General features: G+C 32.5%; 2 protein-coding genes and 1 long non-coding RNA gene across 10 annotated transcripts; 2 read left to right on the forward strand and 1 right to left on the reverse strand.

The window, feature by feature from the left end:
* Positions 1-3,655: 3,655 nt before the first annotated feature.
* LOC18098234 (heavy metal-associated isoprenylated plant protein 3) lies at positions 3,656-5,580 on the reverse strand. Its single transcript, XM_006384880.3, has 5 exons — positions 5,420-5,580; positions 5,114-5,306; positions 4,754-4,977; positions 4,538-4,625; positions 3,656-4,416 (listed from the first exon to the last, which is right to left on the reverse strand). The coding sequence occupies exons 1-5, from the start codon at positions 5,426-5,428 to the stop codon at positions 3,896-3,898; spliced, it is 1,035 nt and encodes a 344-aa protein (XP_006384942.2). The 5' UTR covers positions 5,429-5,580; the 3' UTR covers positions 3,656-3,895.
* Positions 5,581-15,899: 10,319 nt separating this feature from the next.
* LOC127905234 (uncharacterized) lies at positions 15,900-16,890 on the forward strand. Its single transcript, XR_008059079.1, has 2 exons — positions 15,900-16,276; positions 16,533-16,890. It is a non-coding gene; the product is annotated as an uncharacterized LOC127905234 (long non-coding RNA).
* Positions 16,891-19,901: 3,011 nt separating this feature from the next.
* LOC18098236 (lactoylglutathione lyase) lies at positions 19,902-24,230 on the forward strand. 8 transcript variants are annotated; one of them, XM_024598747.2, is made up of 6 exons: positions 19,902-20,095; positions 20,652-20,719; positions 21,673-21,733; positions 21,904-21,993; positions 22,839-22,945; positions 23,688-24,230. In XM_024598747.2, exons 1-5 carry the CDS (start codon positions 20,068-20,070, stop codon positions 22,937-22,939), a joined length of 348 nt encoding a protein of 115 aa, XP_024454515.1. In that variant the 5' UTR covers positions 19,902-20,067; the 3' UTR covers positions 22,940-22,945; positions 23,688-24,230. The 8 variants fall into 8 exon arrangements, 3 of the variants coding, with proteins under 3 accessions (XP_024454515.1, XP_052308396.1, XP_024454516.1); XM_052452436.1 differs by having other exon boundaries at positions 23,779-24,230; XM_024598748.2 differs by having other exon boundaries at positions 19,905-20,095; positions 24,003-24,230.
* Positions 24,231-26,433: the final 2,203 nt, after the last annotated feature.

The raw sequence follows: 26,433 nt of genomic DNA on the forward strand, positions 1-26,433 counted from the left end.
ATGCCTAGGGGCAACAGGACAAATAACACTACAATTTAGAATTGGTGCTACCCTGTATCCTCCTACCCTTTCTCTCTCTCTCTCTCACACGCGCGCGAATATATTTCTGTTTGTTAACCTATCGGCCTATTATATGTTCTTCTTTTTTTGTCAAATAAGTACAACAAACTTTAAAATTGAAGAAATGATATTGTTTAAAAAAGATTTGGTAAAATAATATTGTTTGATTTTGTTATGTTTCTCAAGTATAATATTTATTAAATATCATGTTTCTGAAGCACGACAACTACATGTCGCGCTTCTAAAGCTCAACAATTTAAGATGCTGTGCTTCTAAAGCTCGATAACTTAAGATGTTGCACTTCACAAGCACGACATTAATTAACATTTAAACAAATCGAACACACAACGTTGTCTCTCTCTCATGGAAAAAACTGACGCCCTCACTTCTCTCCTAAAAAACTTGTTAAACACTTAGATTTTGCCCTTAAATCAACCAAAAATCGAACACATCCTAGTTTCTAAGCATCATTTGATGTTTTTATGTTGAAAATCAATCGTTCCCTTTGTTGCCACCACCGCTGCCGCTGCTGCCCTAGCCGTTCTTATAGTCCTATAAGCAAGGTAAACATACATTGCTATTAATTTGTATTTGGTTTGGTTGAAATCAAATAATTTTTAGGTTGAATTTAAGGTTTATGGTAAATTTAGGGTTTGTTGAATCAATGATAAATTAGTTAAAAACACATTCAATTAGAGTTTATTTGATATAGTTGAACATGAAAATAAGTTGAGTGAATGATGAATTAATTATGTGTTGCGTTTAATTTAGGTTAAGTTGTCAAATTAGAGATTTTGTGTATATTGTTGGAATCGACTAATAATGTAGTTAAATACGCGCACACATTCATGCAATAGAGCATAAATATAGTTGAATTATAATGAATTACATGTTTCATTGAATTGTCAATAAGTTGACAAATTTAGTATTTTCTTGGAATTAAATTAATTTGCTATGAATTGGCATTTGAAATAATGCAATTGAGCATGAAAAATATCAATTGATAATGTATCATGAATTATGTTTAATTTTTTAACGTTAAATTTTGAGAATATGATTGAATTTGCTATGAATTTTTTCAATTAGAGTTGAGTAATGCAATTTAATTAAAATTATGTTAAATTGACTAGAATTTGATTTTTTTGTACAAAATATCTAATAACATGTTTATGTTATGTTATTATGGTGACAATATTGTGCCTGGAGTGAATAATAATATCACATATAATGACGGAAGCAATTTATTGTTAACTAGTAATTTAGGCATATCGTATTTAGAAATGAAAGAAATCATTTGTCATGGACTTAGATGGAATTATAATGATATTGATGTTGAAATAACTTGAAGGTGTTAAATTGATGAACAACAATATTATCATGTATCGATTGTGTTTGATAGTAGTTTTAAAACTTGATTCTTTCATTCAAAATGCTTTGAACATGATGATATTGTATGCAAGTAGTTGATCAAATTATGTGTGTGTCCCAACTTCTATTGGTCATTCAAATTCAGTTGGTAGAGGTAAAAATAGTTTATTATTGGATGATTTGCTGTAAATGGTAAATGATACTATGTTTGACAATCATTTTGTTGATCAACATAGATTTGACTATTCTGAACCTAGTGAATATGTTTTGATATGGTCGAGCTACATTGCCCAGATCGGGTAATGCGATAGTTCGGCTACGGACAATACATTCCAATTGATATCAATACGAGTGATGCTATGCATGCCATTACTTGTAGGGGTAAAAATAATGATTACAACTGGTTAGGCCAACATAGTACTTATGTATTATAGTGAGATGCATGAAGGAATGAGATATTTATAGAGATGCATCCTGTGATTACTGATAAGGAGTATATGATTTGGTACACGAGTATAACACGACAGATCATTACTCCAGATCTCGAGCAGGTTCCTCCACCTGGATATATGCAGTATGAGCAACATGCCCAGCGAATTCAACATCACGTAAGTAATAAAGTCTCTTTATAATTAATATATATTAACCATTGAGTTTTATGTATTTAGTTTTTTATTTAACATTAGTGTTTTACTAATATTAGGTTGGCTTCTTGTTACGGGAGGGTCGAGAGACCGCATCTTATCTTAGTAGTATTGACGAAGAAAGCGAAGTTCACATCGTAGCGTCCATGTGGTTAAATGTTTGCCGCACCAGATTTAAAACCTTTGGAGATAGGCTAATTCTTGATAATGTTGTGGCAGAAGACGAGACAACTCAAGTAGGAGTATGAGTTGGATTCGATCGTGCTACTGATGAGCCTGAATCATTAAATAGACGACGTAGACGTAGATAGATAGATGAGTTATGTTTATATATTTTGGGATTACTTGAATATTTTATTGTTGAATTATTTTATATTCATTTTGTATGTATAAATGTTTTTTTTTTTTACATTCCTAGGCTACTTGTGATTATGAAATATGAGAATATGGTTTAGTTAGAATTTGTTGATCGCAGTTATTGTGGTTTATTCTAGGTTTTTTAAGCAAAACAAAATTTAGGGTATAGTTTTTATATAGAGGATAAAATTTTGAGTATAGTTTCTATATAGAGGATGCTCAGTCAAAATTTTGATAAAATCATAAATATTTTAACTCTTTAAAATCATAAAGTAAATAAAATTTCAGATTAACAAAAACTATGATTTTATAATTTTTTTCAGGTTTAAAATACGAAAATGATCCAAAACCTTGCAGTAGCCAAAACAATGTGACCGTTTTGGTTACAATCCAACCGTTTCTCAAAACGGTTGCGAACTGCAAGATTTTATTAATATCGTGTTTCTGCACCACAATATCTTAAAAAAACATTTTTTTATCTTGTATTATTTTGATATTTAATTATATTTTGAATGCCAATCACCCCATTTATCGTATATGTTCGCACTTTGCAGTCCTGTAGTCGGCCCTCCTCCCCGAGGCTCTCCAGGACAACAGATAAGGACCCTTGGAGAAGGGCGTGTTTCGCAGGCTGTTCACTCCTCGGTCCAAATTTTTTGAAAATAAGCGGTAGGTCCCAAGCCTCTGATACAAGAGAAGAGACAGACTCCTTCAATGGCTCAAGGGCATTCGCTCATAACTTATGTGCAAGGAATTTGTCCTTTGTTCTTGGTGGGCAGGCAGATGAGAGGACTGATCTTGCAAAATTTGAACATTAATCTGGTTGTTGTTCCATAAATACACAAAACTCAGTGTCATCTAATCTAACAACTGACATTTGCATGAAAAGGTGAGACCACCCACATTTGTTTGTGTTCAATGCCAGGGTCCGATTTTAGGTGTGATTGGTAGGTGCAGCAAAGCATGATTGATTCCTTTTAGCTGGGAACCTTCCTATCTACTGTGCATGCATTATTTCTCTCCATTTTTCTTGACTCTCTAGTCCACCATTAATTACAAGTCCACATCTTGGTGGTTATGCCTCGCCTGTCCATTCTTTAATATCATAAATGGAAATTAAAAAGATTATCATTTTAATAAACTTACAAACATAAAGTTCTTTTATCATATGGTAATTCTAGGTAACATTCATTTTGTTAGTGACAAGAGACATAGAGAGAGGGAGAGAGAGTAAAGTAGCAGTCATAAAATTAAACCTCAAAATTAACTAATGTCCCAACATTCATCCAAAACCTTACAATATTACAAGATCGAAACCCTCCACGCATCCCAGGATAGTAATTGACATCTGTCACCACCCATCAACCCAAAATCCCCCTCCCTACTTGTTCTATTCATTATTTACATGCACCTTCTTTTTTTTTTTTTTTTTCTTTAACTAATGACTGCTCTAAAACACCTTGACCTCACATTATAGAGCAGGCATTCGGGTTCTCATCGTTGAACCGCAAATGATCCGGGTAACCCTGAACCGGTCCGTGCCCATATCCATACCCATACCCGTAGCCCGGTCCATATGGAGCATAAACAGGGTGACCCACATACCCATTTCCATGGATTGGCTGAACCACATACCCATTTCCATGGAGTGGCTGACCCACGTACCCATATCCAGACCCAAACCCAGGTTGCACCATGTACTCCATCCGATTCTCTTCCATTTTTGCAGCAGGAGCAGGAGCAGCAGCAGCAGCACCACCACCACCACCATCTTGCCCACCATTTCCACCGCCACCTTTCTTCTTCCCACCACCGCCTCCCGCGACGTTTTCCCCATCCTTGCCACCTTCCTTCTCCTTCTTAGGTGGCACAATGTCCACTGGCCTCTTAAGCTTGGACTTCAAGGTCTCGGTCAAAGCCTTCACATCCATTGTACCTTTGACCGTCACCAATTCCTTCTGCCTGTCAATTACTGTCTCATGCACACCTACAAAAATTAATCGTAATAACAAAGTTGATTAATTAATTAATTAATTACCCAGCATTAAAAAGATAAGAAATTAACGCCGTTAATTAAACGGAAGGGAAGATTTTGAAAACGTATATACCCTTGGTTTTGGAGACTATCTTCTCAATCTTCTCGATGCAACCCTGGCAGTGAAGTCCCAGCTTGAGTACCGCCGTTATCACCGGAGCCTGTTACGATTTAAATAATAACGGTAAGTCATTAATTAATTAATCAGCAATCATTAAATTAATAACAAAAGAATCCCCAGCATTAACCCCCAGAAAACAAAGCTCAGGCTGTGTTCTTTAAGCAATACCTCTTTTGGCTTGGCATCAGAGTCCGGTTTTTTGTCGTTGGACTTCTTGTCCTCTTTGTTGTTCTTGTTGGCGGTGGTTGTGTCTTGTTTTTGGGGTTGTGGAGAGATGAGTTCGACTTTCTTCTTGGTTTTATAGTGGAGATAGTCTCGGATTTTCAAGGGATCCACCTTCCCTATAACAGTAAGCTTGTTTGAACTTGCCTCTGCTTCCACTGACTCCACGCCTAGACAAAGAAACATCCAACAGAACCCATTAAAAACCCAGTAGCAAAACGGGAATAGCAATAAAATATTGACTAGAAACCAGAGAATTTTGCATCAAAAGGGGGAAAAGCCATAAATATCAAAGAAAACGGGTACCTTCAAAAGCGCGAGCATGTTTGAGGATCGTAGAAACACAGCCTTCGCAATGCATTTCGACTTTCAAAACCACCGGGATTGGCTTATTTTCTTGTTTTTTTCCTCCCCCATCACCACCTTTCTTGTTTTCTCCTCCCTCTTTCTTCTCTACTACGTTGCTGCTGTTGTTGTTGTCGTTGTTGTTGTTTTTCTTCTGCAGAATAGAAAAGCAAATACCCATGATAACTGAACCTTAATTGGATTAGAGAGAAAATGAAAAGCAAGCAAATAAAAACACATTTTATTTTCTAGAGTTGGTTAACTCACCTTAGCCATTGTGAGTCAGAGAGCGGTTTCTGAGTAGAAATCGGAGAGACTGAGGGGGGGAGTTGTGCAGAGAATGTGGGACTAAATTTATAGGAAGAGAATGGAGATGGCATTTGTTATATAAGTTGATGATGATAAATCAACCATATGTATGTTATGTTACCATACCATACCATACCATACCATACCATAAGATATCGTACACGTTGGACTTATGTGGTTTTAAGGTTTTGGGTATTTTACTTGGTGGGCAAGAAGAAACAACTGTGTAATTTCGTGGGAGGCGGCAGGAAATGTTTGAGTGCTGTGAGATGTAAATTCTTGGATCTGTTGGGTCGTGTGTTTCTCTCTCCTTGTCCGTCGCTTTCTGCGTATTGGAACCGAATGCTTTTTAAGTGTCGGTTGTATTTTTTTCCCAACTTATTCAAATATTTAAATAATCTTTTATAAAAAAATTATTTTCAATATTAAGACAATTTAAAAATAAAAAAAATTAATTTAAAATAAAAAAATTCAAGATTTTAAAGAAGCACAGCCCATGCATAAAAACATTGCATTTGTCGCTAATCAATAAAATTACCAAGTGATCTTTATGTTTTCTAGCATGCATCATCAATATACGAATTTAATTTTAGAAATCTTAAGGGATTGAACAGTAATTAAGAAAGTTTGATACTTTTCTTTTCTATATTTCTTTGTTTCCAACCTTAAAAGACAATCGTTTTTCTGAATATATTAGATTCAGGATATCTTTAAATGTTAAGAACAAAAAAAAAAAACCCTTATAGCTATGAATTGAGTGTACAAAATAAACAAAACGTTTGCTCGAACAGGGGTGAGTAAAAAAATCAAAAAACCGAGAAAACAAAAAATAATAATTGAGAAAACCGAACCGTGAAAAAAAACCGATTAAAATTTTAAAAAAACCGAATGGTTCGGTTTTATAAGCTTGAAATCGATAAAATCAAACCAAACCGAACCCAAATAAAAAAACTGGAAAAAAACCGAGCCAAACCGGTTTGAACCGATTTTTGTCCTAAAAAACCGAACTTAATCTAAACCGGTCGATTTGAACCGGTTTCGGTTTTGTTTTTAAAAATTTCGGTTTGATTACTCTTTTTTGATAAAAACCGAACCGAACCGAAAACAATCACCTCTAATTTAAAGACTAACAAGAAATTTCTCCTAAAAAAAAGAAAAGAAAAGAAAAATTGATTACCTTTGAAATTTCTACATTTTTCAAATCATTGTAAGACCACTTGGAGTGGATGGCATTGGCTACCCAGTTCATGAAGAGATTCCTTCATTATTCAATTACACTAAGTCAATTACCCCATTTGTACTTAAATATTGAAAAAAAAATATAATAAGAAAAAACTTTAACAATAGGAGTATAATGCTAGATCATGCTGTTAAAATGAAATCTATTTACAGGTCTCACAAGTTCAATCATTAATAATCAATAGTGCATTTGTATTTTTTTAATATTTATATAGTCATGACTCTTTACATGACATAAAAATTTTTTTAAAAAAAATTTAATTATTTATAAGATTATCATTATATTCTATTTAATGAATAAAGAATCTTGAGATATCGAAATAATAATAATAAAAAACCATTAAATAAAAAATAACAATCTAATAATTGTATCCTACCTTTAAAGCTTGAACTTATCTGCAACATTTTAACAAACACGTCATATGCTACTTTAACCTCATCCCCCCTCAAATCGTAATCCCCTTCTATCTAGCTAGAAAAATCATCCTCATCACTGTTGACAATGAGTTCATGACTTCCAGTTACTATAATCCCATGAACAAACTCGCAATTCTCAGAGACGAGTGATTCGAGACTCCAGAAGGCAAGAAAATAACTTCAGATAAAGGGAAATATCGACCCCAATTCTCATTCACAAGCTCTCTGTCTAATTTCCTCATAAACAAATTGTCATGGCATTGGTTAGACCAAGTATAATGCATACCGGAACACCAAAGATCATCAAGTTTAGATTACTGTATACAAGTCCTTAAGCTGTCCATGTACCCTGCCCAAGAAGGAGAACCTCCTAGTCTGCCCGACTGAAATCTTATAAAACTGAAGTCACCTGATAGAATTTGAGACAGTCCTACCGACACAATGGATTGAGATTTTAAGTCTTCCCTTAGAGGATCTCTAACAACAACATTATCAGCCCCGTAAATGAAACCGGCCATAAATTTCCATTTGTGATCATTAAAAAAAACTAAAATTGCTCAGTAAAGTTTAACGGTAGCATATGAATATGAGCAGATTCACTATGGATTCAAGCAGTATAATTTTACTTTTTATTTCTCTAAACAATTGCTTTGACATGGAGGATAAAACTGTATTTTTATGGAATCCAAATATTAATTAAGATTTGATTGGAGGAAAGATTGTCGTTATTGGCATTTTATGTACAGTAAAAATATTATATTGATTCTAGGAGCTACTAAAAAAAATTGACCTTTGATTTAGGGGTTTTTGTGTCCTCATATGTTATGTTTATTTGTATAGTAAAATAAGATTTGTGTCCTTCAAGTTCGAGAAATATTAACCTTTGAATAAGGGTTTGTTATATTTTTGCACATTTTATGTATAGTAAAATTTTGCTTTTGCCTTTTGACTTCAATAATTTAAAGGTTGTTGAGAGGGTATTTTTATATTTGCATCATGGTTTTTTTTGTAATATTCATATGCCTTATGGCTATTTTAGTAATTTCCATTATTATAATATTAATAAATTAGTAAAGATGGCCTATCGTGCGTGGCACGCGTAGGTGTGTTGTCATCCTTGACTCTATTCGGGTGGCACGTGGGAGCACATACATTGGTCAAAAAAGACCGATCACCTACTCACCCAACGCAGAAGGTAGCAACGCATCTTTCGAGTGACACGTGTTGTTATCTGAGCGATAGTTCGGCGACGGTTGATCTTTTTCCTCTACCCTTCTTTTCTCTCTTCCATGTCTCGATATATGTTCAATGCTTTGATAAATTTAATTGTGTCCTCCAATTTATATTTATTTTAGGTTTGACCTTCATTCTTTTCATTTTATTTTTGTTAGATTTGATGCTTCTTTAAGTTTGTTTTGTTTTTAATTTCTTCCAGAATCGTTTAATCTAATTAGATTTTGTTATCTAATCTGGTTCCTATTCTTTTAATTGCTATTTTTTTTTATCCCTTTCACTATTATTATTATGTCCTTTGGAGTTTGATTTAATTTTGTTTGGTTTTCAGTTTTGGTCCTTATTTTTTTATTGCTCTTTTTTAAATCCTTTTCTTCATTTGTTTTTCAATTTAGTCCCTAATTAGTTTCTTTCAATTATTTTTGTGCATAGTTTAGTCCTCATTGTTTTAATTTGTTTTGAATTTTTATTTTTTTATGGTTTGAAATTTTTCTCTGTGGTTTTTTCATGTATGCTTTTTTATGAGTAGTCTCAATCTCATAACTCAGTCCACTAGTTTCGACAATGAACTCGGTTTAAGTTAATTTGATCTTTTTTAGGGGTTTTTTTTTTGTTTTCATCATTTGACATTAAATTGTTAGTCCTCGAGCCTTTTGATTTGTTTTGCTTTCCTTTTTGTTGGATTATCCCTGCCTCATATCTCAGATCAAAAATTAATTGAGTTAACCTGAGTTGATTTTTTTAATTTTTAATTTTATCATTTGTCATTGAATTATTGACCATTGAGCATGTTTATTAAATATTATTTATAAAACAATGCACACATGATGGGTTATGTCGAGTGCAGGGTAATAAAGTTAACTTGAGTTAGCTTGTATTTTCTTACTAAGTCTTTTTTATTTAACTTTGGTATTTTTGACCAAGTGATTCTTTTGGAGGCCTGATTTTTTTCCTTAATTTTGTATGATTTTTTTTAATTTCATCGTTTTGCATGAAATAATTTGCCCTTGAGTTTTGTCAATTTTTTTGTTTTCTTTCTGTTTGGTTATTACGATGGCAGGTTAGTAAAGTTAACTCGGGTTAGCTTGAGATTTTTTTGAAGTATTTTTTTGTTAAACTTTGTTTCGTTTGCGAGGTGCTTCTTTTGAATTTTTTTTTTATCCCCATCTCATATTGTAGGTTGTGGTTTTATCAAGTTAGGCTGAGTTGACTCGAGTTTATTTCTTCAGCATTATATTTTTAGATTTTTTCTTTATCTTTAACATTAAGTTATTAGGTCTTAAAATTTTTTATTTTATTTTTGTTTTTTTACGAGTTAATTTAGTTTTATATCACAAGTCACACTTGATATTTATCTTAAATTATTATCATTTAAATATTATTTCAGTCTTATATTATTTTTTTACCTTTAAAAAATTTGGATAAACCCGCGGGTCATCTGTTTAGTTCGCTTAGATAGTGCACGACTTCTTCAGCATTCATGGAAATCACCTTAAGATTCACAACATCCCTATCTCATCCAATCTAAATTTTGCCATCGGAATGGCCATTAGACACAAAATGCCAATTTTTTTTATCAATATCCTGCTGAATTTTGTGTACATTAACAACCTTTACTTTAGTCTCTAGGATCCCACTAACACATATATATCTCATTCTTTTTAATGAAACATTTGAGTTTTTTTTTTTTTTTTTTTTTTTAAAAAAAGGGTCATTAAGAACTCTAATATTCCAGCAAACAATATTTATAAAGAAAATAGAAGAAGGCCACTAACAACACACACACACACAAGCTTTATAGCAATAAAAAGGTTTACAGAGTAGCTGAGATGCTCTTAGACACCATCTTAGTAGAACTACCATTTTTCCCTTTCCCCTTCCTTTTACTCCGATTCGTATCTTCACAAGAGTCAACAACATTGACAAAGGTTTAGGTCGAAGAAGCTGTGTTTGGAGATAATTCACATTCAGTTTGTATAGTGCTCCCCTACATAAAAGTTAGTGCATCAGCTGCATCCCTTGCTTGCATCTTCCCCTTCATCTAATTTGATCTTTACACCTCTCAAGAATATCTTCCTTTTTTATTAAAGGCTCATCATTCTTCATTACTACCACCTCATCCTGCACATCTTGCATACGAGATTCATTTATCCCATTAGTAATATTAGGGATAATGGCGTTATTCAGATCAATTTCAGAAGTATAAGGAGCATTAATTAAGGGCCATCTCCATCACTTTTCGTATGATTTTTCCATTTCCCTTCCTTGATATGACTTGCCATTGTTGTTTTTCACCCTTCTCATCATTTCCTCTCCTCCCATAAGAGCCGCACTAAGTTTCTTTAGGCATTTACTAGTAGCATGTCCAAAAACCTGGCAACAAGTACATAAAGTTGGTTTCCATTGGCATTCAGCAACAATACTGACCACTCTTCCATTCGCACTTGAAGATCAAACTCAGTTGGTAATTCCTCAGTAGTTTCAATCTCCTCACATATCTCGCTTCATTGACTAGTTATAACATCCGAATACATTGGCCTCCCAATAGCATTGGCTACATAGCTACACCCCAAGCTATGCCAGTATTCATTAGGAATATTGTCGTAGAATTTCATCCATACAAGTATCTTCTTCAACTCCTCCTGTGAGAGGGACATACATGGCTCCCATTTCTTAAGTACCAATAATTTGTTAACAACATGCCATGGACCTCCATCAAGGACAGATCTCATAAACTCTTTACTTGAAGACTTAAAGAAATAAAAGCCCTCGCCATTAGCCACAACACCCCAGACCGAGTTTACCCCATAACCTGCAGGTAATGTTGTTAACAAGCGAGAATGGAAGTTTGCAATCAACAAAGTGACCTACTAGTGAGCATTCCTATTAGGCTTGACCAGCTGCTGCCACTTCACTTGGAGGAGAAACCAAAATTCATCCACCTTGCTTTGCTGGTTTGAAAAACTCAAGTTGCATATACTAGAAAGGCCCTTGTTCCATTTCATGCACAATGTTTGCCCAAGAGACTTGCGGGAGTTTATTATGGCCCTTTAAGACTTGAATAATATGGGAATAATTAGCATTAATGCATTTTAATTTATATTGGTGTACTAACTTCCCACTTTCTGTAAAATTGACAACTTATTCTCTCCCTTATTGAGAGTCTCTCCTTAGGTTTTCTAGGGTTTCTTTTCTCACCTAGCTTGCGAGTTATTCCTACACTCTCGATCTAGGCAAAGCTTTACCTTTTAATCCTCTTATCTGTCTCTTTGAATCATAAAATATATCGAATTCTTGAGTGTCACCAAGGATGAGTCTCATGAAGTAGTGATACTTAAGGCACGTCGTTCCAGTCCAATCTACCAATAGAACAGTCTTGTATATGTCTTGTAGGCAAAGTAATAAGGACAGATAAGACATAACATTGGGGCTCTGTTGGACACCATGAAGATGGTACGGAGTTCTCCTGTGAAACGGCTACGAAAGGACGGTTACCGAGAAAAATATAATACGAGATATGGTTTTCAAACCTGAAGCTCTTATATGGAAATCCATGGCGGCCGACTCTACAGAGGAGAACCAGGAAAGGACTGACGTGCCAGATGATGAGCATGATTCCAAGAATGAGACACGACCCGTTAAGAAAACATGCAAAGATCATGCTGAGGAAGTTACTCAGGGATTCAAAATCTTAAAAGTTCAAATAATTAATGAGGCTGAAAATAAGGTATTGAAGGAGAATCTAGCTGAAGGGCAATCCTTTTGTAAGAAATATAATCGTTTTGAAAAAGGCAAGTTGGACACCAACCCTATAATTGTAGCTTTACCTTCTTCAAATCATAGCCCAATTCTAACTGAACCTGTCACTACTCCGCCATGGACCCAAGCCCATGATACAGCTCTAGTAAGTCAGATAACTAACCCAAATAAGCAGACCACCTCCTCGACTCTCAACTAGTTTATGGCCAAGTGGCAGGCAACGTTCTGGCTCTAGATCGTTCATGTTATCTTCTTTTAAAAAAAAAATAAAAAAAAATAAAATTGCCTGCTCCCTGTATTTCTTGCTTCCAGCATGGAAAAAGGAACCAAAAATAGCTGATACCTTCCCATTATTTTTTCACCCAAACCTCTTTCATTATTTTTAAGAATTTATATATCTAGCCTCTACCATTTTAGATATTTATATTTTGATCTTAAAATTTATTTTTATTATGTTTTAATCTTTAAATATTAAAAAAAATCATAAAAAATATAGATGAGAGAGAAAGATCAGGGTCGACTATATTCTAAACAAAAAATTTTATCTTTTATGTATTGAGATTAATTAACAGATTATATGAATAAATTATTTTTTTAAAATACAAAATTTTAAATTTTAATAATATTATTAATGATCGCAGCGGCTAGTTAAGCTAGTTTTCTTTAAAAATACACATTTAAATTCCACATCCTCACAAGAAACAGAATTAACCCTTAGTTAAACATAATTTGAAGTCCGGCCCATTCAATAATTTATTTTTATTAACGTGGGTATTCGGGTCAGCTTGCGTGCACCTCGACTAATCCCACGGGTCCTAAAGTTAAAGACCTTGTAAGTCTCCAGTGGCCATCATATTAATAACCACAAGGTTCAAACTTGAGATTACAAGGAGAGCAAACTCCTTGATCCCAAGCTCTAAACACTAGATCACCTACTGGATAATTACTAATCAATAATTTAACCCTGGTTGGGTTGAATATATTTGTGCACATGGCATATGATCGTCTAAAGATACGGTAACACACAATTTAATTATGCATGCAGTTGGTATTCAAGCCTTAATGTTTTCAAGTTTTCTATTTTTGTTTATTTTGTCACGTTATTTTATTGAAACATAAAACGTATAAATGATAAGTTTACAACACAAGAACCATGAACAGGGAATTTAAAACTATAATTATTAAACTTGATATTAATCTAGAAAATTGTTTTTGAGAACCTATGATCTGAAGTTTAACCCGCGTTTCAAGTTGAACAAGAAAATACAATTTATATAGTAAAACCTAGTTAACATGATTAGGTTTTTAATAATTTAATTCACCAACTCAACTGGATTAACTCCGATAAAAAATTAATTAAGTGATCCATAAGTTTATTGTAACATGATAAAATTATTTTTAAAGTCTCGTAGTTTTAACTTTAAAATCATCATGATGATTCTTTGATACTTCATTAATTCCATATTAAGTGTTTTCTATAAGTCACAAATAGAATGTTAATATATTAATTTATAATTTATCTTTTAAATTAAATAAGTGTATCAACTTGTAGAATATTTTAAACTTCCATATGCTTATTTATTTGATGATGGTTTTAGGGTTTTAGTGGAGGGAATTTTAAGTTCAATTTTTATATATTAAAACTAATTTATTTTTTAACCAGGTATTAAACAGACCATTCAGGACCCCCACCAACTAGGAGTCATCATTTTTTATTTGGTTTGGTTTTTACCAAAAAAAAATAACCGAACCGAATTTTTTTATAAAAAAAACCAAAACTGAACCGAAATCGATTCAAATCGACTGGTTTTGGTTCGGTTATTTTATATTAAAAACCAAAAACTATACTATTTTTTTTTGGGTTTTTTATAATTTCTAATGGGTCTGGTTGCGGTTTGGCTCGGTTTTTTTTGTTCGGTTTTTTTATTAATTTCGGTTCGGTTTTTTGGTTTCAAGCCTATAAAACCAAAACCAAACTGAACCAGTCAGTTTTTTAAAATATTTTAATTGGTTTTTTTTATAATTCAGTTTTTATAATTATTTTTTTATTTTTTTAATTTAATCAGTTTTTCAGTTATTTGGTTATCCTATCACCAACCACTTAAAAAAAAAAAAAAAAAAAGGCCCGGTCCTATTTTCTTAGCCGCTCAAATGTACATGTTTAGGCACCCTTTTCCTTTCTATAATAAAAGAGTCCACCGCTCTCTTATTGTTTATTACATTGCGGTAACTTTTATTTTTTAAAATTATTTTTTATTTGAAAAATATTAAATTAATATTTTATATATTTTTAATATGTTAATATTAAAAATAAAATTGTATAAAAATATTATTTTAATATATTTTAAATTAAAAATATTTTTAAAAAATAATATACATCACATTACTAAATACACTCTCACTCTCAGTAGTCTCATCGTAAAATTCAAAATTTAAATTATAAAATAACAAAAATATTAAAGACAAAATTATATTTCACAACATCAAAGGTCATATAATTTAAATGCAAATAAGATCTGTTGCTTAATCAAAATAGAAAAATGCAATTTGTATTGCCCCGCAACCCGACAAGTCGCTTCACTCTAACTAATTTTGTTTATTACAGTGAATTCGTAGGTGCTAAATGAAATTATATTAAAATATTTTTTTTATTTTTAAAATTTATTGTTAACATATCAGTATGAAAAAAAATAAAAATTAAATTAAATTTTTTAAAAACACTTTTGAAACACAAAAACAAATATACTTTTAATAAAACCCTTGAAAATTTAATCAAATCTTAGAAAAAAAATCTTATAATCTTTCTCCAAAGCCTAAATATTCATGATCTGTCTCCGATGATCAACAAAAATTACAACAAATTTAAAATTATAATTTTAGCTGCGTTATGTTCTTTCAAAAAAAAAAAAAAAAAACCGATGGGGACATAAATAAATACCATGTAGTTTGATTTTTTCTTCCTTCTTTCTGTCTCAATCTTTGAAAGGGCAGACCGGCCCCTACTGCTATCCCTCTCATATTCGCCTAAGATCACGAGGTTAGCAGTCAATTCAAGTGGACTGTCAGATGAATATCACCAGATGGCAATCTGTGATTAGTGTAGACATCAAATCCCACGTGCTTGGGGGGTTTACATCACGTGGCCTTGTGGGCATCACAGATGTTTTTAATGTTTTGTGCTATTGGACAGATATATATCTCCAAAGGTTCCTTCCTCCTCAGTCCCTTTTACACTGTTGGATGCTATGATGGTGCTTGTCAAATCCGCAGATTATGGCTTTTTACTTGCCAAAATGCGGAAAAAAAATTAACATATCAGAAAAAAAAATCCAAATAGCATATATTTTTCAAATTAAAAGTTATATTTTTAAATTACGATATTATTTATGATAATAGAGAATAATTATTATGTAAATAATAATTATTTATGATTTTAATTAAAATATATTTTTTAATTTATAAATTGTATAACAATATATCTCTTAATTTATAAAATATATTTGAAAAAAAATTTATAAAATTATAATTTTTATATAAAACAATAATTCAATTCATACAACTAAATTAACCAAATAACTAATTAAATCAAATAATTAACAATGAAGATATATATTAAGTTGTCACGTTTTAAAAATATAATTTGTTGAAACATTATTATTCTGAAACGTGAAAATTATCTTACTATATTTAAAAATATTTTTAAAATATAACATAAAATAAAAATATGTTATTTCACTTTTTTTTATATATTATACTATTTTTTATATATAAAAAAAACCCAAAATGCATGTCCTCTTGCCTCTGTGTTGTGTATCTCTCTCCCGACCCCTATAAATATCTCGTGGTACTCGGGAAGTTCGTCAAGGAAGAACAAGAGATGCCAGTCTCATTGTATATAATACTACTAGTTATAGAGAGTGAGTGACAACTAGTAGCTAGCAGTTGTTTGATATAATATGATAAACAGGCTGCAGGTCATACAGGCAATATTATGCATGCCAATATGTTGCCTTTATCTGCATTTGCACCTGCATCTTTTGCGTTTGTTTTGTTTTTGACTCCACAAACAAAATCAAGTTCTGTCGATACAGTATGTGGGACAATTAGATATGGAAACTAATAAGCTTAGTTGAGGTGCAGGTGCAAGTGCAGGTGAATGCCATTTTGGTAATGTTTTCACTCACATATATACACAGCAGTGCTGCCTCTTTTCTTTTCATCTGTCTGTGGTTAATTTGCAGTTTCATGGTGGCAGAAATATTGTACTGGTAATCATCAAGGAGAAAGGGCAAGAAATTCTTGTGCTTATTAATTAACTATGAGAGCAAATTAATGTGTTCAACAACGACAGGCCATGTATAAAATTCTTTATGCAGGTGCTTGGTGTTTATAGAGGTGATGATGAATTGAAGTGATTGTGCAGCCACAATTCAATGGATGTGGAAGAATATTTCAAGGGTTTTCCAGTAATCTTTGAATTAAGTACTTGGAGGACAGATCATCCATGATCAATACGCAAGGCGCCTGTGCTAGATATGTAGATCTCTTGATCTTCCATTTGAAGCTAGGGTTTTCAAGCTAATATATATAGAAAGTACATTCCCTCTCTGCATCCCTCCCTCCCTCCCTCTCTCTCACTGTCTCCCTCTCTCTCTCACACAGGCAGTACCATTGCCAAATAGGAGGAACATCCATTCTAAGTTCTAATGTTGACATTGGTTGTTCTACAGTTAAAAATCTCCATGATTGGAAGAAAAGTCGAGCACAAATATTTATGATTTTGTTTTGGGTGAAAAATATATATATATATATATATATGCTCATGATATTAAATATTTATGTTTCTGTTCGATTTGATGAAAATCTTGGTCGAATATCTACAAGACGGGATTAAACAATGTAGTATTAAATAGTAGAATCGACTCAACAAGCTCGATCGAACTAAGCACAAAATTAAACTAATCGGCTAATAAATTTCATCTCGAATCTAATAATTAATGCATCTCCTTTCTGCCCATGTCATGATATTTAGAGTCACGAAATAAACTTAATTATATAAAATACACTTGTTAAAAAATAAAGTCGCTTTAATTAGAATAGCATGGAAATGATAGAAAAAGACAGTCTGCTCGACCAATCTTCATCAGCATTTATATATGTCGAGTTTCTATTATATAAATACTTTATTCAGTACTTAATAAAAAAAAAAATGATTCATATTTATCAAGTTTCAGATATTCATTACCAAAATATTATTTATTATTCAACGTAAAATAATATATATTTCAGATAAAGTTTGGATTTCACAAATCCTACGAGATCAGCAAGCAGTGAATGATTGGATGATATAGAATATTTTTATCAAGTGATTGCATAACTCCAAAAACTAGGGTGCAGTTCTGTTCTCACTCATGCTGCCTCTTAAAAAAGCGACTAGAAGACTTGATGAAATTAAACACCTTAAAAGGAGGGCAAGGTGCAAGTATTAGTCAGCAATGGCGAGCTTTAATGATTTGAATATCAGTTTACAAGTAAGAACAAGAAGGGATTAGACATAAATGATGGTACTTAATTAGCTGATTAATTACCCACAATTAATATTTCAAAGATATTTATTATATTCGGTTGATAAGCAAGTTTGAAAATATCATCTACCATCGAGGAATAAAAACAATAATAAATTCTATGATCACAGACAACTCATGTAGACACCCTATTACTCTTGCTGTCCTCTTTGCATCCGAGAAATTTCTAATTGCCTCTGCACTCTACCATCTGATAAAAAGTTAAGAGAATAATATTCTCAGCTGCTTTCCTACATTGCTCATTCAAGCTAGTCGCCTAAGCGAAACATTTGACTTACTGATGTATCATTTCATGTTCTTTAGTTAATGTGGATCGAAAGTATTATAACTTGAAAGCAGTATGTGGAAGATGCAGGTGCAGAAAATATTGACAACTCTATCAATAAGATCACCTGCAACACCTCAAACACTGATGACTTGGAAGAATATTTGCATGCAATCTATACTATGTGTAAGTTCTGTTTATGGCTAAAGATTACAGAGTTATTAAACTCGACCCTAAACTGATGATTTTAGCCTTTGTCCCAGAACAAATTTTAAATAAAATTGTATGAGAGTTTATCTGATGTGAGTCATCTCGACAGATCAACATGTAACTTTTTTTAAAAAATTAAAATAAATGTTTTGTTCATCACTTTTGAAAGCGATTGAAGAATCCAAGCTTTATGTGATTGTTTTCTCTGAAAACTATGCATCGTCCAAATGGTGCTTGGACGAGCTTGTAAAGATCCTGGAAAGCAAGGAAATGAATGGACAGACGGTTAATCTACCAGGTCAATCCATCTCATGTAAGAAATCAAACTGAATCTATTGGGGATTCAATCAGTGAACATGAACTATTAACAGAAAAGATGGAAAAGGTGAAGAAATGGAGAGCTGCCTTGAAGGAAGTGGCTACTCGTAATTGGGTGGGATTCGCGGAACATTAGATAAGACAAATACTAGGATAAGTAAGATAGGAATGCTAACTGAGCCACATACAGGTTTGCTGTGATATATATATATATATATAGACACACACACATTAATTCTGTGGATTGATCATGTTAAACACTTATCATTGTCCAACTAATAACTAGAGGACATCAATTAATACAAAACTGAGGGAGTTTGCTTATCAGTGCGATCAAAACAGTTGCTTCAATTATATATACAAGTACATGGCAATAGATTGTGCATTAATATTACAATTTGATTAAAAAGGCCCAGAAAACACTTTATTCTTGTTTTAAAACAGCACTGCTGCTTTGTAGTTTGCTAGTGATAAAGGTGGATTGATTGTGAGAGGAAAAAGAAAATTGTATAGAGATCTTCGGGTGAAATTCTCTTCTCCATTCTATCTCATCTCTAGCTTACCTTCATGCAAGTGTAAACCAAATTCACATGTATATTGATGAGGCCATAGAAAGACTAAAAATGTGTTTTTTTAGGTTGAAGTGAATTATAATTATAGAGAAATTGAAGTTTTTGTTCAAGGAAAGACCTACAAAACAAAGGAAAGTCTTCTTAAATGATGATGAAGAAAACAAGCCTTACAAAGCTGTGTATTTAGTGCATAGAAAAAGTTAATAAATTATATTTAAAGCAAGTTATCATGTCTGTAATTTGATTACAAAGGTCAAGTAATCACTTTATACTTGTTTAAAAACGGTACTATTGCTTTGTAGTTTGTTAGTGATCAAGATAATCATAGAGGAAAAGAAAAATCATGTAGCAAACTTGGGAAGAAATTCTCTTCACCATTCCATCTTCGTACTCTCAAATCTAGCTTAGTTCTATACAAGTGTGAACCAAATTCACATGTATCTTGATGTGTAGGTCTCGAAGCATTTAATTAGAAGGGGTGAATAAAGTGTTCCAAGAACTTAATCTATGATTCTTGTTAAACTAACACAAATAACCCAACAATACCAGCAAATCCTTTCTAATCTTTGAATAACATACAAACCCTCATGGTAAATATAAAGGCAAAAGTACAGGGATAAGGGAATATATGCATATATTTTATAATGGTTTGCATTTACTGCTTACTTCACTCCCTCAACGAAAAGCTTGGGCTTTTATGATCACACACGACCTATTTCATAAGTGAGACCATACCTTTTATATCCAAAACTTTGTTACAATTTCAAGATTTAGTGTTTAAAATGCTTGTCTTGTTTTTCCTAGGTAGCAAAGATATAAATTTATGAAATCTGGAGTATGAAAATCCAATAAGTGCTTGAGGAGCAAAATGCTTTAGAAATGTTGAATGTTTTCATGGAAGAGCTAGAAAATGGCAATACGACCCAATATATAGAAGGGTTCGTAAAGCTTATGAGGTTTGGAAGAAAAGGAGCTTTATTGCTCACATTACGCTACTAAGTAGTATGGATGATGATATCAAGTGAGAGTTCTAAAGGTATGAGAATACTAAAAGAAAAGTTTGGAGGTTCATCCTTGACCAAACTTAGATCCCTCGCTATCAAGTTTAACACTTATAAGAAGTAACTAAAACATACAATAAAAAATCATTTAAATTATATTTGGTTTTTTATAATTCAGCTTTCTATTTTATTTCATTGCAGCTTCCATAGTTTTATACCGCTTGTTCACTAACCACCGCTACAGCATTGTTAGCTCGCCTCCCCTTTCTTGAATTCACACCTCGTACCTCATCCTCTTCACATCGAAAACCGAACCGTTTATGTTTCCATTCCAGAACTAAGGTTTTGTTTAATTATTTATGACTCTCAACTAGAAGAACACCCTCAAGCAACAAAATCTTGTAAGACCGTCACCGTTTCATGCTTTAAACAACAATCCCATATCCTTAATCTTTAATTCTCCTGAAACCCAGTAAGAATGATTGATGCAGATCATTTTCTTTACTGTTTCTTGAAACATATTAGTTCTCTTTTTTCCTTATTAGCGCCTATTGTTTCCTATCTGTTCTGACAATAAAATGCTTCTAACAGTAATTGGGGCACTGAAAGTGATCCTGGGTTCAAATATCACAACGGAAATTCAGAACCTCGTGGCTTTGGTATGTAAGATCTTATGATTCAGGTGGAATTTGTCAATATATGTAATACATGTAATTTCCAACTTCAATACTGTTTTCATCCATCATATAGTGTTGACTGATGATTTTGATTTTCTGCTTTCTGGGACTCTGTACTACTTGAATGCAATTTGGCTGGTAAAACTTTCTGAGAATGCATTTATTTTTACCACCATCCTCCTATCATCTTGATTATTTAAAGGAAAAGTACATTTTAATTGATGAATGCATAGTAAGGCATGCTATTATTGTGAAATTCAATGCGCTGTGACTTTGTATACACCTTTATTATACGAGAACAGTGAGACAAAGATATATGGAGTTTACTTGAGAAAGCTATCAGTGCAGTTTGGGTTTCTGTCGGGACTGGTTTTTTATGTTGTTATTGGTGGTTTTTTAATAGGAATGGAACACAAGATGTGAACAAGATATTTATCGGTGGCTTATAAGGCTTCTTAGGATCACAAAATCAATGTCATGTTAGCAAAATGCTTTTAAGTTGGATGAATATGTTTGGCAACAATGCTATAATATATGCTTTGAAATTCATATTCTTCGTGTCTCTCTGATAATTGATTCCATTAAATTTGAGTCATCGATAACCCAGAGTTTAAAAGCTTTTCACTTTTCCTTGAAGAAATGTTAAAACATAAACTGATAAACTTAAATGAAGAGTAGGTGAATCCAATCCTGCACCCTAAAGCATCATAATGAAGCCCTGGAACAGAAAGGATTACTTTCCTGTCAATACAGGTTGTGACAAGAGCTTTTGATTGCTTCAAGTAGGCATGGCTCAAATTAAGCTGTTACGTTCTTACAGTTTAGTTTCTATATGATATAAAAAAGGGTGCAAATCCTCAGAACACACTGCTCTTTGTGTCAATATTTATTTGACTCTCCTAATTAGATATCATACAAGATCTGTTTTTCTTTAGAAATATGTTGCTGTATTTGTAGAGGATGATTATCCCAAGCAAGAAGTAATTTTTATATCAGGTGCAAATCCTCAAAACACACTGCTCTTTGTGTAAATATTTCTTTGACTCTCCTAATTAGATATCATACAAGATTAGTTTTTTGTTTTCTTTATATGTATGTTACTGTATTTGTAAAGGATGATTATCCCAAGCAAGAAGTAACATTTACAGTTTCTGTTCGCATTTCAGGAAATATTGGTGTTACTGTTGATGATACATACAAGGCATGCGAGAGATTTGAACGCTTAGGTGTGGAGTTTATGAAAAAACCTAACGATGGTAAGACACCTCTTTTAGATAATAAAATAGTTTAGCCCTTAATTAATACGAGCATCTCATTTGCACATTGTTGGTGGTAGTTTATGTTCAATGGAGTGATCAGGTTAAATTGTTTGCTATTTGGCAAGATAAAATCAATGTTAATCTTGGGCATGGGTTATGTCCTATACATGACATCAATCAGTGGTTTAACCTGCAAGTTGTTCTGTGCAAACTTTCTCTATATTAATTTGAAATAGAAGGTAACATTCTGGATGATGCACCCATCTGCTTCTTGTGCTGACACACATATTGGTGGCTGTTACTTCTGCCCTCATACCTCTGCAGTTGTCTTTATATGTATCTCCTGACTAATCCATAGTCCAAGGAAGGGAATTGATATAAATATTTTCTCTTTAGTTTGAATTTAACTGATAAGTGTTATGATTGCTTGGCTGGAGCAGGACCATCTCCAAAACACTACCTTAGCTTAGTAATGTGGTTGGAAGTGCTTTTTGGTGTGCTTTTCAATGGTTTTGACATCCTCAACTTAAAACCATCTAAAAGGTACCCAAAAAAGCATTAATATGGTGCCTTTTTAACTGATAAGCACTTCCAATGGCGTCACCAAACACAAATTTACTGATGTTTAACCCAATTTATCTTTGCTTGTCCAGTTGTATTTTATTTTCCTCTTTTCCTTATCATAGGCCAAAAAAATTATTGCGTCAATGACTTAATATGATTAGGAAAATAGTTGTTTTATTTGGGTTTATGGTGCAACGTAGGCATTTATATTACCATCGGTTCATCATTTAATTTATATGTTATAATTACTTGCCTCGGATCTGTGAGTCTGGTTGCAGGAAAAATGAAAGGGATAGCATTCATCAAGGATCCTGATGGCTATTGGACTGAGATCTTCGATCTCAAGACCATTGGAAAAGTAACTGAAACCGCTGCTTGAAATCATGTGAGTCACTACAGCTTTTATTGTTGTTGTTGATTTATTCTTATTTGTCTTCCATCTTCATTAGATTGGCAACGTAATCAAATTTTTACTGTTACTGTTCAAGATGCAAAATTGTGTTCATATATACTCACAGACAGCCATTTGTATCTAGACATTAGATCGGGGAAAGACATCTTTATAGTTAGCATGCAAGTCCCAGTTCAAGCCTGTATCACCTCTGACTTATTTTGACTTGTAAAGACTCGAGTGTGTGCTGGTTAAGAGTTTGTGAGATGAAAGAAGTGGTGAAATGTTCTCTGGCTAATTGTGAAAGATGTAAATGTTGCGGGTGTAGGAATTAAGGGTACAAACTGTTAGGGTGTTTGGTTGTATTACCATATAAATTTTATGAAATACTATTGTGATGGTGGGTGGCCATTGCTTTATTCATTTTAACCTCCATATAATCTTACCCTGCTAGGCAACATTGAACCACTTTTGGGAATCAAGTGTCAACCTCCTTAACAAATGGAATGTCTAGCAGGGCTAAAAAGCTATGTGGCTTGCATGACTACACTGACCATCCTTTACCATCCAAGCATGCCTCTTGGCTTCTTCCATACCTCATTATTCTTGCATATATGTTGCATGTGTTGCTTACGCATTATTTCGTGTCCCTTTTTGATGCTCCATGTATTTTGAGACGCTTCAACAGTGGTACATGTTATACCTGTCTTGTTTCTAATATTCATGTATAATCTAGAGGGAGCCCCCATGAGAGTATGATCATTGTGCAGTCACATATCTGGTCTCCAACAATTTATACTCCCCATGGTATCAAGTCTTGTATCTAGGTAATGTGTAAAGCAATACACTCTGAACTGCCGCCTCCTTAATGCACACTCTTGGCCCAAGGCTCCCAAGCGATGAGATCCTAGCTAGATTTAACTGGAACCTCTGCAGTGTGATCCAGCTCTTTTTTTCCCTTTTCTTCTCTCTTTTGAGTGTTGGGTGTAAGGGTGGCCTGGCAGCAGTTCATTTTGTTATCCATGTTTTCGGCGTTGATCATTTTGTGCAGGAAAGGGGGCATTTTGCAGTCTTCAAGATTTCTTTCTTCAAAAGATGCTGCAGAGTAGGACTAAAGTTTTCTTTTCAATGCACGCATCTCTTGTGATGGAGATGACCTATATTTTTGTTCAACATTTCTTTTATTGCCTTCTCTTTATGTAGTTGAATTTGGGGTTTGGCACCCCGAAATGTACTAGGAATTGTAAATAAATGGCAAGGTTTTTGTGGCTTTTTTTTACTTCTTCAATATTTCTTAGGCGAGAGAGTGCATGTGTGAATTGGGGTTTTGGAGGAACTATCATTTATTACTAGTGCGAGGTAGAAGTAGATGCATGTAAAGAAAATTGTTTCTGGATGAAAGAATGAGGGATTGTTATATTATCAAGCTTAGCATTCCCTGTAAGCAATTGGCATTCTTCTGTAGGTTTTTTTCTTTTTGCGGTTATAGTTTTAAAAAATAATTTTAGAAAAAAATATAAATTATAGTTTTTTTATAATTATAGTTTTAAAAGAGTTTTTAGTTGAATTTATATAAAATTATGAATTAAATTAATTAATAAGATATTTCTAAAAAGTAAAATGTTATTTTTATTACATTTCATCACACTACTAAACATAACCAAACAAGCTAATATGTTCTTTTTGTGAGTAGGACAAGATTTTGAGTTTATTTGTTTTGTATTTTGAAAAATACTTTTGAAAAAATTTAATTTTTTTTAATATTTTTAAATTATTTTATTTTAATATATTTTAAAATAAAAATATTTTAAAAAATAACTGTTATTGTAATCTAAATATCCTCCCAAATGTCGGTCACGCCATTGTTTTTTTATTTTTTAAAAATCATTTTAGATATCAGCACATCAAAATGATCTAAAACATACAAATCATATTAAATTCTAACAAAATAAAAAAAAATTGAATTTTTTAGAAACGCGGTTTGCATCACATTTATAAACGGTTTCTAAGTAATTTTGTAGGATGACCTGCCACTAGCATATAGATGTACATTACTAGCATGTGTTTGAGATTATGGTATATATTGTTTTTAAAAATATTTTTTTATTGGTAAATATATCAGAATAATATATTTTTTTAATTTTTAATTATCACATCAAAACAATTCAAAAAATACCATAACAAATTGAATTTAAAACTAAAAAAATAAATTGATCCAACTACATAAACAAACGTTATATCTCATCGGAAAGCAGATAGGTATTGAGCCATTTTCAATAGCTTCAAGAACATGGTCAATTTAATTTGAAGATGTGTAGTTTAATTGATCAAGTTCTAGATTTGTTTTTTAGAAATTATTATTTTGGGTCCTACAAATCTTAGAGCTACTAGAAATTTACATAATTATTAATTTCAGGACTTATAAAATTAATTAAGATGCGTACAAACTGGCCCCGATTTTTATGCTAATAATAATTAAAAAAAAAACATTTGCCAATTCTCCACAATTTGTTTTGGTCTTATTGAGCCATATCTATTTTGTTATGAGTTTTTGTTCTTTGTAATTTCCAATGATTAATGAAATTTTACCCTTTGTCAGAAAATAAGATTTAAATCTCACGGTTTCCTTCATAAATTTGATTTTGACCTTTGCCTGTTCAAGTTGTCACTTGTGAGGCAAAATCATTGAAGGTGTGACCATTCTCAAATCTTAGGCTTCAAAGTTTGGTAGACGAAGAATAAACTGTGTTTCATATTTCCTGATGCGGCAGAGATTTGTGAAGCCATCTCCATGTGGGAATAGTACGAGCCCTTTACAATGATTTTCAATGATGGCAGTAGGAGTCCTTCTTTCCATTTACGCTACCCTCTTACAACAATTCTCTTCAAGACTTTGTATACCCTGGCCCTTGGCAACTTATAGAGGTATTTGCGAGTGTGATTGCGGTTGTTTTTTTAAAATGTTTTATATTTAAAAAATATTTTTTTTTGTTTTTTTAAAAACATTTTTAATATCAAAACATCAAAATAATCTGAAAACATAAAAAAAACTGATTTAAAACAAAAAAAAATTAAAAAATTTTAATTTTTTCAAAAACAACATAAAAACAAACATAATCTAACCACACTTGTAGAAAGATCCGTGAACAAAAAGATACAATTAGTCAAATTAGGGTACTTCTTATCCCTAAAGTCCAACCTACCTTTTATCCTCCAATTTCACATCCCTGGATTGTATTTTGTCCATTGTCAAAATAAGAATTGCTTACTTTGAATAACATAGACATTAAACCCAACCTAGCCTATCAAGTTAATTAAATGATTTGTTAATCTATTATCTAATTCAAGTCAGATTTTACTTCAAATGTCATTTTATTTTTCTTAAAAAAAAATTAACTGTGTTATGAGTATTTTTTTTTTATTCACGAGTCAAACTGTTTAATCTCTAATGCGATTTTTTTTATTAACGTGGGTGTCCGGGT

The sequence above is a fragment of the Populus trichocarpa genome, chromosome 4 (genome assembly GCF_000002775.5).
Source record: "Populus trichocarpa isolate Nisqually-1 chromosome 4, P.trichocarpa_v4.1, whole genome shotgun sequence".
Taxonomy (NCBI): Eukaryota; Viridiplantae; Streptophyta; class Magnoliopsida; order Malpighiales; family Salicaceae; genus Populus; species Populus trichocarpa.

What these genes read in the sequence shown, in the direction of transcription:
- LOC18098234 (XM_006384880.3), bottom strand. An exon ending in ACATGCTCGCGCTTTTGAAG is followed by an intron (nt 4,978 to 5,113) that starts GTACCCGTTTTC and finishes TTCTTTGTCTAG; the next exon opens with GCGTGGAGTCAGTGGAAGCA. An exon ending in GATAGTCTCCAAAACCAAGG is followed by an intron (nt 4,417 to 4,537) that starts GTATATACGTTT and finishes TAATTTTTGTAG; the next exon opens with GTGTGCATGAGACAGTAATT.
- LOC18098236 (XM_024598747.2), top strand. Translation starts at nt 20,068, where the DNA reads ATGATGATATCAAGTGAGAGTTCTAAAG. An exon ending in ATCAAGTGAGAGTTCTAAAG is followed by an intron (nt 20,096 to 20,651) that starts GTATGAGAATAC and finishes TGCTTCTAACAG; the next exon opens with TAATTGGGGCACTGAAAGTG. An exon ending in AGAAGTAATTTTTATATCAG is followed by an intron (nt 21,734 to 21,903) that starts GTGCAAATCCTC and finishes TTCGCATTTCAG; the next exon opens with GAAATATTGGTGTTACTGTT.